Genomic DNA, 12,958 nt, shown 5'->3' on the forward strand with positions numbered 1-12,958 from the left:
ATCACTCCACTAATACATGACTAGTAAGGCCCAGTGCAGAACTTTATTAAACAATTGTAACTTTTTATTTTCTTTGTTTTGTAAAAAAAATTCCAGGGGTGCTACAGCCTCAGCACCCTTACTTCACACTGCTGTGAGAACTGCTCTCTGTTTTGATTGACAGTTGATGATGTCACCTAATTGGACATCTGGACAGGAGAGATTTCCCATCAGCACTCCTTCTTTCTTTCAACAAAAACATTGTAAGTTTTAAACACATCATGGGAACAAGCTATAATTGAGCAATAGGACTGACAACCAGAGTCTTTCTGTGACTAAAGCATTGTTCTACCCTCAACATCAACAAATATTCTAGGAAAATATTTAGCTTTACAGAAATAAGTTACAGCTTACCAACAGCGATCCTGCGGTACCTTTGGACAATAGTTTCTGCTAAGCTGACAAATCGCTATCTGACCCCAACCACCAAACCCCATGACTTTTGAATTAGTGTGGCAACACTGGGAACTTACTGTATACTGTACTATTGTCTTGGTTCTTGTGAAACCACTATGACTCTCGTTATCCTTTGACCTTCCAGTGAAACCACTGACCTGTCAGTGACACAGTGAATCCTCCTGAATCCTCCTGACACACGTTGAGGTCTGGGAACTCGTCCATCCAAGGGAGGCTTAAGCATGGGGATGAAGTAGAATGAATATAGATACTGATCAGTTTTGCTCTCCAAGCAAAACCTTCATACCATGAACGCTATATCTTTGTCACTATATGAATATTATAGTAAAAGAACAAAAACTAACATGTTAGTAAACCCACAATCCAATCCATGTGTACAATCACGCAGTACATTGTACAGCAAGCAGTTTAGCAGTAACACCGGCGGGCCCTGGGAGCAATAAGTTAATAAAATCAAAAGCTTACATTGACTTGGAAGAGTTGAAGCAAAGTTATGGATGCTCCTGATCTGTCGTTAGCTCCCTGACACCACTGTCACCACCAGGCAGTCACTGATGGTGAGGCTCGCCACAATTGTTTAATTACATTGCTAGCTAGCTGTAGCTTATGCTTTCAGTACTAGATTCATTCTCTGATCCTTTAGATAATATGTCAGTTCATCCTGCAAGACCTCTGATAGGTTAGAGAACCTCCTCCGGAAGTTGTCATAATTACTGTGTAAATCTATGGAAGGCGGTGAGAACCATGAGCCTCCTAGGGTTTGTATTGAAGTCAATGTACCCAGAAGAGGACAGAAAATAGTTGTCCTCCGGCTACACCATGGTGCTACCCTAGATGGTGCTGTTGAGACTACTGTAGACCTTCATTGCAAATGAGCGTGTTTTAATCAGTTATTTTCTTGACGTTAATCTTTTTTTCTATCGTTTTATCTTAAAAGGATACCTTTTTTAATGTTTAACTATATTTATTTTTACGAAATTCACGTAGTAGAATGGTCCTCCTCTTCCTCCTCAGAGAAGCCCACTGATCAATATCCATCATATCCCATACATAGAACTGTTAATCATGTATTTCAGCAGTATGGCTTTCTGAACAATAGGGCATTGTGACAGATCTATACATTACATCTCTATTTCCTGTACACCACTTTAAACATACAATACAGTAGTTAGCACCCTGCTGTGTACTAGGCAGTGGGAAGTGGAGTGTAGCAAAGCATCAGTTTTATCATGATAGGAGCCGAAGCCTCTCTGAAGGGCTTGACTGTATTTATTTACTTTAGTCTTAAAGGCAGTGTACATAGCCAGGCTTAAAGGCGTATCCGATAGCCAGGCTGGGAAAGAGAGGGAAACAACACTGGAGTCTCATGGGGGATCTGTTTGTGTTTCCTTGCCACCTAGTTGCCTTTGTTAAAGCAGTGCGCTACTTGAAGTGGAGTAGAAGTGGCATTTAATTTGGTGATACTTGAGAGAGTTGTTATTTTTGTTGTCTTTTTCGATTGGACTGTACTTGATGAAAAAGCGTGTGTGTCCTTGGAAGTGCAATTAACGCTACTGAAAGAGTAAACGTGTTCAGAATAATGGCGAGTGTTGAGGCCAAAGTAGAGCCACACACACAAACGCACACACACACACACGCACGCACACACACACGCACGCACGCACACAAACACACACACACACACACACACACACACACACACACACACACACACACACACACACACACACACACACACACACACACACACACACACACACACACACACAGGTACACACACACTCCCAACCGAGCCCAGCTGGGGAGAGCAACAGGTGATATCCTGCGTGTGTGCGTATGTGTGTGTGTGTGGGTACACGTTAAAAAGCGCATCTGTTGGGTTAGCTTGGTGTGAGAGTGGTCTGGTCAGGTCTGGTCTGACAGCGTCGGGAGATAATTGAGTGGTGACGTCAGAGCTGGCAGACACACGTTTTCTCAGTTTGGTGGAACAGATTTCACGCCTAAATCACAAGGCCCAGACCTGTCATAATAAACAATGCCATTGATGAACGGCCGCATCTGACCATCTTTAATGACCTCGTCTTCATGACCAGCAAAACACATTTCACTCTGTTTGTAATAACAAGCCCAAATAACAGGGTCTGGGAATCAATTAGTTGTAATAAGAAAATGTATGTAAATAGATGTATCCTGTGCTCCCTAGTGGTCAATGACATGAAAAGGCATCCTGGACATCCCACTCAAAATGAGGTCACTTTGTATGTCCACAAGAAGCACAACAAAAATACTTTCAAGCAAATCCTACTCCCACAGTCCCTGTCCTCCTCCTGGAATAGAGATGTGGGATACCGTACCAGTAAGGTCTTCATTCACACAGTCAGAGAGTCTGAGAGACTGAGAGGCTCATCCCCCCCAGTGTCCTCCCACTGTTTGATATCTCCCTGCTGAGGTGAAAGGATGAGAGTGAGCTGTTCTGGGGCAGCCGTGTGTGTGTCTGTGCCCTCTTCACCACTACAGTGAGCTCCCAGCGGCCCCAACATATGCCAAGGGCCGAGGAGCCAGGAGCCAGGAGTTCAGAACCTCCAGCCTCACTCCCTGCTCACATTAAAGCCTGCTCTAATCACTGCGGGGACTTAGCCAATGATATGCTTATCAAACTGCATATTTCAAAAAAGCATCTTAAAAGGCCCGAGGGTGAAGAGGCAATAAGATCACATTTGTATGTGGATGAAAGGGAACAGACCTTGCATCAGAATAGAGGGGACGGATCATTAGCATCGCCAGATAAATCAGCAGCGCACAGGAGAGAGGAGAGAGAGAGAGAGAGAGAGAGAGAGAGAGAGAGAGAGAGAGAGAGAGAGAAGGAGAGACGAAGAGGGAACGAGACAGAGATAAAGATGGAGAGAGAAGGGGAGTGAGAGGGAAAGGGAAGAGAAAAAAAGAAAGAGCGAAGCAGAGACAGACAGGTACAAGGAGAGAGAGAGAAAGCGCAAAGGAGAGCGAGAAAGAGTGAAGGAGAGAAAGAAAGAACGAAGGAGAGAGAGAAAGAGAAAGAGTGAAAGAGAGAGAAAATTAGAGGGAGAAGGGACTAAGGGAGAAAGGAATGACTCCCTTTTCGTCAGGCTTTTTGTACACACAGCTCCCCAAAAAGAATAAGAGAACAAATATATTTTTTAACAAAGGACTCTTGAAGTGGGGGCCTGTGGGGGCCATGAGCTGGCTCCATTGTGGGTTAGGGCACAGTGAAGCCACAACACTCCCTCCCTTGCCCCCATTCTGCCCCCACCACCCCTCCTCAAACAGAACATGCCTGCGAGTGAGCTTTGATACTGTGTGTGCTTGAAAGCCTTAGAACAGAAGCAAAGGGAAACAGTAATGCACACATCCCAGGCTCTGAAGTTGGTGTGTTGGACACGTTGTGACAAAGTTGGCCCAAAATAACTTACCGCCTTGCACTGAATGCAGTCTGAGTACCTCCATATGCTGCAATCTGGCAGTGAACAAGACCTCACAAAGACAACAATGTGCGTTCAGATTAGAGCAAGAGCTAATAGATTTTCAAATCACATATAGACTCTGTGACCACAATAATACTGTAGACAATGGTGGAAACCATTTGGCTTGTTAAAACACTACGGGTGGTGAAATTTAAAATGCTTTTAAGTTGAAGAATAGGTGCAATCTCGGTCCTCGCGACTGCCCCTAAGGAATTGAACTTCAGTGCTGGTTTGTGGTGGGGGGTGTGTGCTTGGGTGTGTGTCCATGCCTGAACATATTGTTGTGTATAATTCAATTACTGTACAGTAATTATGTAAATGTATCCGCCTGAAAAATGGGGCACCCTTTATCTTCCAGTAGTGCTGTATTGTTTGATTGCCGGCTGTTGTTGTTACTGTTTCTATCTCTGCATTGTTTTGTTGTGTTTGGACACACACATACACACACACACACATACACACTTTCAGTCAGCGGAAGAGAAGAGGGGTGTGTCGGGGATGTCTATTGGGGGGACTCTGAGTGTTAGCTAAGGGATATACACTGGAGCATTGGGACGGAGGATAACACTGCTAACATGGCAAAATCCCACACACGCACACACACACACACACACCCGCACACACACACACACACACACACCCCTCATCAAAACTAGTTTAGAAAGTCAATTTGGGATCAGGAGACCAATTATTTTAATTATTTTCCTTTTCCTCTATGCCTCTCTCTTTTACTTGTTTTCCCTCTTCCTTTTTTTAGCTGTGTTTGCATTTGTGCGTATTTTGGTGGTGAGTGTATTGCACACCCCAACTTTGGGGGGAAAAAAACTCTAGGCCTACTTGTCTGCAGGATATGGTTGTCAGTACAGTTATATAGTGCTCCGGGTTCAATGATGTTGGGTAACTTTTAAAAGTCGGAGAACGATGTTTGATGGCTGCGCCATGACGAAAGGCTATGTAGCCTGGTGCTTCTTAAATCGGCCTTATCTTCAGAATTTGGATTAATTCATCTAAATAGGACTAAAACTGATAAGCTATTATCACATGTGCCAATTAGGCCTTCCATTTTTGTACATAAATTAATGTTCTCAGATAATTTACATCAATCAGTAGCTTACAGGCCTACAATTAAGCCCAGTCGCTTGAACACCACAAGGAAGAGAGGGACGGTGGAGTGGTCTAGTAATCAGAATGAGCACTAGGCAGATTATATTTTCAGTGATAATCATGATGAATATATAAATGGCAATGTAACTTACCTCCTTTGAAATAGGTGGTGGTTAAAATCCTCTCTTAGATACTGGAGAAGCACTTGTTACTGTCCACGCTTTCATCTTCTTCGTGCATTCGATAATAATGCCACGCAGCTCAATTCACAGAGTCACACGCGGTCTCAGAACAATACATATAGAATCAAATTATTCCTAAACATACATCCTGTTTGCAACAAGGCACTAAAGTAATACTGTGCAATATGTGGCAAAGCAATTAACTTTTTGTCCTGAATACAAAGTGTTACGTTTGGGGCAAATCCATTACAACACATTACTACCACTCTCCATATTTTCAAGTATAGTGGTGGCTGCATCATGTTATGGGTATGCTTGTAATCGTTAAGGACTGGAGAGTTTTTCAGGATAAAAAAGAAACGGAAAAGAGCTAAGCACAGGCAAAATCCTAGAGGAAAACCTGGTTCAGTCTGCTATCCTCCTGTCACACCTGCTCTCGCTCCCTCTCTCTGGTGCTCAAGAGGCCAGGCTGCCCTTCATTACACACACCTGTCACCATCATTACGCACATCAGCGCTCATTGGACTCCTTCATGTTGTTGATTGCCTCCTCTATATCTGTCTGTTCCTCAGTTTTGTTCCCCGTGTCAGCGTTATTGTTGGAATTTTCTTGTTTTGATTGATGTCCGTCCGTTTTCCATTAAATGTACAGGCCCACCTCGTCTCCAGCGTCGGTCCTTACAGAATGCTGACACCACTACTTGAAGCATCAAGGAGTTCTTGTTTTTTGTTTTTGGTGGTGACGGGTGCTGTCGCCGCCGATGGAACCGGGGGTGCCTTTGCTGGCTCGTTGGGCTTCCACGCTTTAGTTGGCTGGAGAGGTTTCCTTGCCTTGGTTGGCTCAGCAGGCTCCCATCCCACGTCATGCCTCAGCCGGCTCGTCGGGCTCCCACGCATCACAGGATCGTCAGGCTTTCACGCTCCTTCTGCCAGATCATCAGGCTCCCACGCCTCAGCCAGCTTGTCCAGCGTCCATGCGTCGGCCGGCCCTTCAGGCTCGCCCAGGTGGGATCCGGGTGGCGCCCCTAGAGGGAGGATACTGTCACGCATGCTCCTGCTCCCCCTTGAGGGCACCAGGCTGCCCTTCATTACGTACACCTGTCACCATTATTGCACATTTCAGTGCTCATTGGACTCACCTGGACTCACCTGGACTCCTTTGCATTGTTGATTGCCCCCTCTATATCTGTCTGTTCCTCAGTTTTGTTCCCCATGTCATCATTATTGTCGTAATGTTGTTTTGTTGCCCCTGTCCAGATGCTGTTCTTGTTTTGTTTGATGTCCATTTTCCATTAAATGTTCACTCCCTGTCCTTGCTTCTCATCTCCAGCATAGGTCCTTACACCATCAGACACTGCGAGATGAATTAATATTTCAGCAGGACAATAACCTAAACCACAAGGCCAAATCTACACTGGAGTTACCAAGAAGACAGTGAGTGGTCCTGAGGGATTGAGTTACAGTTTTGACTTAAATCTACTTGAAAATCTATGGCAAGACCTGAAAATGGTCTTGCCACAGAGCTTGAAGAATTTTGAAAAGAGTAATGGGCAAATGTTGCACAATCCAGATGAGGAAAGCTCTTACAGACTTACCCAGAAATACTCACAGCTGTACTCACTGCCAAAGGTGCTTCCACAAAGTATTACTTAGGGGTGTGAATACTTACGTAAATTAGATTTTCTTTCTGTATTTAATTTTCATTACATTAGCAAAAAAATTCTAAAAACATGTTTTCACTTTTTCATTATTGGGTTTTGTGTAGATGGGTGGGAAAACAATCTCTTTCATCCATTTTCAGGCTGTAACACAACAAAATGTGGAATTAGTCAAGGAGTATGAATACTTTCTGAAGGCACCGTGTGTAGTAGGGGCTGGATTCAAGCCATATCGCCGAAGTATCACAAAAGATCTGCATAAAAATGTCAAGGTAATTTACGATTGAGCCGACATATGCAGTGTTTACAGTGAATGCAGTGTCCGCGACTGCTGGAACATTGCCTTTAATTGTAAATTGCACTATACAGCGGATCTTCAGCGTTACGGATTGAATAAAGCCCTTAGCCCACGTAAAAATGACCTGAATGTCCAAAATCTAAAAACAATATGATTGAATGATTTGAATCTTGTTTAAACACTTCCACTCATGCACAAAGAGCAGGGAACAAGGTTCATATCAATTAGCCTAATATCTCAAAGTAGCATGTTCTGTCGATGAAATCATATCTAAGTTTCATATCTAAGTTGCTAGTTCCCATCTTTGTATAGTCTATATAGTCAATATTTCAATGAGAGTTCAACAGGAGAACAGTGATCAATGCAGTGACCATGAAATCATGCTGGGAAATGTCACTTCGATTAGGCTAAAGGTCCCCATGATGTGGGAACTGTGGGGGAATCCACCTTTTGAGCATGCACATATCGGACTTTGATACAGCCTATGATGTGCACGTATGTATAGGCTGTAATGTATGGGATGGATGGGTCGAGGGTGAGGATGAGATGCTCCAATATGATTTTTGTCATGTACCAATGGAAATATTTGAAACCAGTCAATAATAAAGTATGGAAGGCAATTCTATACATATATATTTATATTTTATTTATATTTCATTTCTGGGAGGATATCATTTACACCAAATATCCCATTGGCAGTTAAGCGCATTCAATGTGTTGAGAAGCCAGAAACAGTCACTTGATTTTACAAACACAAATACAAAATAAAGATAAACCACAAAATAATGAGCCGCATGTATATAACATACAAAAGAATCCCATGCCTACTCAGTAGGTAAGTACAACGTTCCAACAAGAAGATGTGGATATTGACCATTTTTTTTTTTTCTGTTAAAAAAATAGAGTTGATCATTTTGCTTACATTCTAAAGAAATGAAGCAGTGCCCTCATATCGTCTCGTCCCTTTCTTCCCTTCCTCTTTGTCTGAGTATAACGTACATTCTGTAACAAAAATATCCCTTCAACCCTTAAGGCGAGACGCAACGCATCATCTCTCGCACACAGCCATGTCAAAACATCAGCAAGGCTTCACAAAAAGGCACCAAAAACAGGAACGTTGGCTGTTTAGTTTTTTTTTACGTTTTTTTTTTCTTCTCTTTTTTTTGTCCACATAACAGACTGATATGTCAGATGATGTGAGAAAGAGAAAGATAGTACCAGTGGAGGATATTTACAAAACAATAGAAACTAACATCACTCTTAACACATGCTTGAATACTTAAGTGCTTATTTCATCATCAAACAAAGTTTTTAAAAAAAGGGGGAAAAAAAAGAAATTTAAACGCATCACAGCATCGTCATCACTACATCATAGAGAAAGTACTAGAATAGAAAATATGGCCCTGCTCACTTCAAATAATACAATGCAAATAAGTTTTTCACATCAATGGTACCAAAGAATGGGGGATAAAAGAGCAAAACATGGCACGAGTACAATATACATATTATGTAGCTTATGTATATCATTCAATGTCTTTTGTAATGTAAATGATAGCCTCGGAGGGAAAGCGTGCCTTAGTACCAGGCAATGTTCAGTCTGTCTGTCTGTTTGTCGCCGTCTGTGCGTTCCCTAATAGGAACGATGCCGGTTTCAACTCTGGCTCTAGAAAGTATTGTATGCTTTGTTTGAAGCACTGCATTTGCTTTATCAACAGAGAGAGAGAGAGAGAGAGAAAAACATCCCTTTTTGTCTACTATATTGTCTTTGCCCAGTCCTTGACGTGTGTTTATTTTTATCTCTTCTTCAGGTGAATCTGAGGATTCACTGAACAGAGCTTGCGGAGGGAGCAGGCAGAAAAGTGCTTTTCAGAAGGTGAATAACAAGTCTTTTGATGTTGATTTCTCCCCTCAAAGAGATTGTAAGGAGTGGTGAGGAGGAGGAGAGAATAAAAAGTGTTTTCTCTTTGTCTTTACTTAGCAGATCTCGATTGTCCTTGGGGAGAGTGTGGACTGCATGTCTGACAGCGGGGTGGGAACCGGAGAGGAGTAGATGGAGGCTACGGAGGAGGGGAAGGAGGAGGCCATGGAGGACTGAAAGGTGCTGGACATGGACATGGAGACGGAGGGGTAGGTGGTGGCGATTGAGGGAGAGGGGTACGAGGTGTGGATGGGAGAGGAGTAGCAGGATGTGACTGGGGAGGGGTAGGAGGAGACCGGGGAGGGGTAGGAGGTGATGGGAGAAGGGTAGCTAGAGACAGGGGAGGGGGCTGATACTGAAGCTGCTGCTACAGCTACCGCCCCAGCCATCCCACCTTTCTCCGCCTTCTTGTCCTTCTGCCTCAGATGGATCTTGGTGTGCCTCTTCCTCTCGTCGCTGCGGGCAAACTTGCGTCCACAGATCTCGCAGGCGAAGGGCTTCTCACCGGTGTGCGTGCGTATGTGCGTGGTCAGGTGGTCACTGCGGCTGAAGTTGCGCATGCAGATACGGCACTGGAAGGGCTTCTGGCCCGTGTGGATGCGGATGTGGCGTGTCAACTCGTCTGAGCGGGAGAAACGGCGGTCACATGTCTCCACGGGGCAGGCATACGGCCTCTCGTGGGGCGGCGTCTTGCTGGGTCGATTGGGGTACTTGCGCATGCGGCTGGGCTTGATCAGCTGGGACTGGTAGACACTCTTCAGGTCTTGGGAGCCCGTCTGGGTGGCGAAGGCTTTGATGGTGGACAGGGGGGTGAGGGAGGGCTGGCCTGACCCGTTCTGGAAGGGCTTCTGGTCAGGCAGCAGGCTAATCTCCCCCTGCTGCTGGGGGAAGAGGTAGTCAGGGATCATGGGCACAGGGAAGCTGGTGCCACACATCTTCCCGTTGGGGTAGGCTGGAGGGTTGTACTGGAGCGACCCTCCGGCTGGGCTGGGGAAGCCCTGGCCCTGGTCGGAGAAGATGTCAGGGCTGGCGCTGGAGTAGGTAGGAGCAGCTGAATAGATGGGATTATTCTCACTGTGGTGGACAGAGCAGCTCAGACTGGAGCTCTGGGAGGAGATGGCGATGGACGAGATAGAGGAGGGCAACGAGGAAGAGGTGCCGGTCTGAGAGGCAGAGGAGGACGGGGCGGAGGTGGAGGGGGTGTTGATCCCCACGAGCCCACTGACCAGACTGAATAGGGGCTCGGCCCACAGGCTGTTGCTGCAGTTGGTGGCTGGCTCCAGGGTGAAGCGGCCAGTGTAGGAGATAGGAGGCAGCCGCTGGCTGGAGTAGCTCTGCTCGCCCATCGACTTCTCACAGTTCATGGAGATATCAGGTAACGTATCTGCAGAGAGAAAGAGGGAAGGAGACGAATCAATTAATATGCAGGAGGGAGGGAGGGAGGGAGGGAGGGAGGGAGGGAGGGAGGGAGGGAGGGAGGGAGGGAGGGAGGGAGGGAGGGAGGGAGGGAGGGAGGGAGGGAGGGAGGGAGGGAGGGGAATCCTGACAGAGAGGTGGATAGTGTTGCCCCTCTCTTCTCTAAGAGCAGCAGGTGCCTATGCGAAGCAGGAGAACCAGCCTCCCCCACTCCCAGCCAAGCAACCCCAGCACTTTCCCACCTCTAAACTCCCACACCAGCCATTTCCTCCACTAACAAAAAGATGGACAAGAGCTGTCGTGCAAGTCAAGCCAAGCCATCTGCATGCATTTTTTAAATATATATATATTTTTCTTTCTGTCACGCACACACACACACACACACACACGAGCCAAGCTCTTGAAGTCCACCACATAGCCTAAGGCAATTGATTACTGAAACTGCAGTTCAGCTGGTTTTAGGAATGCAATTTGAATTTATCTCTAGACTGTCTGAAGGTATGCAATGAGTGAGCAATGCTGAAGCTGAAATACAATCCAATAGTGATGAAGAGCTACAATTTCATTTTTCAAATTCTAGATTTTTTGGGGGTTATGTATTTCCAATCATCATTCATTCAATTGCTTTATTATATTTCATTACTTTATTTAAAAAAAAAATCTAAACATCAACAGAAGTAGAAATATCTCATTCAAAGAGCATATTCAATATATCAAGGGTCTTCTCTTGAAGCTGAAATGTAATTAATAGTTGCCAGCTGATCACAAATAATGATCATGCATTATTATGCATTATGTATAAACTGTTACATGCCATGCATTCTGCTAGTTGCAGAATGCAGTCTATCATACAATACAATACAATACAATACAATACAATACAATACAATACAATACAATACAGTACAGTAGTTCCATACAGCAATAGACCAAGGATATACTCTTACCTCCAGTAATGTGGTCATACTGCTCTCCTGGCTCCCCCGATCCAAAACCTGCTCCCTCGGTCGCCGAGGCAGAGAGGTAGGGGGTCCCAGCGGAGCTCAGCATCATCATCTCCTCCAGCTTGGGATAGTTATCCATGGGAGAATGGGGGAAGCTGAGGGGGTCTGAGATCTGCAGGGCTGGATGGAGCATCTCTGTCTTGGTTGCAGCCATACTCCAGGGATGTGGTGCTGTAAGGGGCTGAGGCTGCGCTGGAGAGGAGAGCAGCGAGGCTTGGTGCAGGCTGGGCAGAGTGGTGATGTTCCTCTCTGAGGTGGAGGAAATCACCAGTCCACTTTCGGGAGCAGGGTCAGACTTCTTTCCCTCTTTTCTCTGGTTCTCCAAGAGTATTCTTGTCTTGTTCCTCCTCTTGTCCAAGATGAGTAAAAATCCACTTTTTTATTTTCTTTCAGAGAAGAGTATTCAGATCAGATGTCCCTTTTACTCATTCCCTAAAATTTATGATAAATAATCATTAATATATTTTTTCTTTTCACTAGTTGAATCCAATAAGGGTGTTGCCCTTTTAGATAATGTGTTGTTGTTGTTGCTTTGAATTCACTTTTACTTTTTGAGTGAAAATGTTCTTAGTTAGGGAGATAGCGCTGTATGTATGTGTGCGTGTGTATCTGTCTATCTCTGCTCTAAGTTTTGCTGTTCTGAGCTCTGAGGGCGCACTCTCATGCTCAGAGAATCCCCACTCCTTTATATACCCTTTCTCCGTGACGTAGATGTCCATATATGGAGTGAAGGAAGCCCATATTTAGGCACTGCAGTGGAGGACACATGACGTTGGCCAGGGGGAAAGCAGAGAGGAGACACTTTATACTGAACCAGTGCAATAAATCGCGGGAAGATAACCGCTCTTCCTCAACCCTGAATCGATGCATCTTCATAGGATAATCCCTGCTAGAGAAGGCGGCATAATTCTTGCTGTCTCCCTGATGGCCCATAGTTCAGATTCGGATTTCCCATCTGTGCAGCAGGCTGCGCGCTTGCCGGAAAACCCGGCTCCGCCATGCCATATAAGGTTGTGTCTAAGTAAGGAACTATTCCGGTGGGTCTCCATTTCCTTGCCCTTATTTGGAGCTTCCTGAGGTAGCGCTGATCAGTGCTTGGCAGCAGTGAATGGGAGGCAGAGCGCAGCTCAAGTCCAGCGCTCTGCTCAGTACAGGGTACAATAAGTAATGTCAGCACTCAGCACCATACTCCTACCTCACCCAAACCAGCAAGGAAAACACCAGTGCCTTTATTTTAGATAGAAGCTTATGCATTTCAGCTGCATTGCAAGCTTTTAAATGATCTAAACGGAAATGTAATAAAGAGTGAACTAAGCAGCTCGTTTCAGTATGGGTCTCAGTTATATTACGCAATGGAATTTCAGTTCTGCATCAACACGAGCGCACAAAAAGGCCACAGAAATGTGTTCATATATTTTAACAATTA

The 12,958-nt window shown here is 45.0% G+C and overlaps 1 protein-coding gene across 1 annotated transcript; it reads right to left on the reverse strand.

The window, feature by feature from the left end:
* Positions 1-7,814: 7,814 nt before the first annotated feature.
* On the reverse strand, positions 7,815-12,206 carry egr1 (early growth response 1). The gene is made up of 2 exons (XM_036942715.1): positions 11,476-12,206; positions 7,815-10,496 (listed from the first exon to the last, which is right to left on the reverse strand). The coding sequence occupies exons 1-2, from the start codon at positions 11,684-11,686 to the stop codon at positions 9,169-9,171; spliced, it is 1,539 nt and encodes a 512-aa protein (XP_036798610.1). The 5' UTR covers positions 11,687-12,206; the 3' UTR covers positions 7,815-9,168.
* Between the last annotated feature and the right edge of the window lie 752 nt (positions 12,207-12,958).

The sequence above is a fragment of the Oncorhynchus mykiss genome, chromosome 14 (genome assembly GCF_013265735.2).
Source record: "Oncorhynchus mykiss isolate Arlee chromosome 14, USDA_OmykA_1.1, whole genome shotgun sequence".
Classification (NCBI taxonomy): domain Eukaryota; kingdom Metazoa; phylum Chordata; class Actinopteri; order Salmoniformes; family Salmonidae; genus Oncorhynchus; species Oncorhynchus mykiss.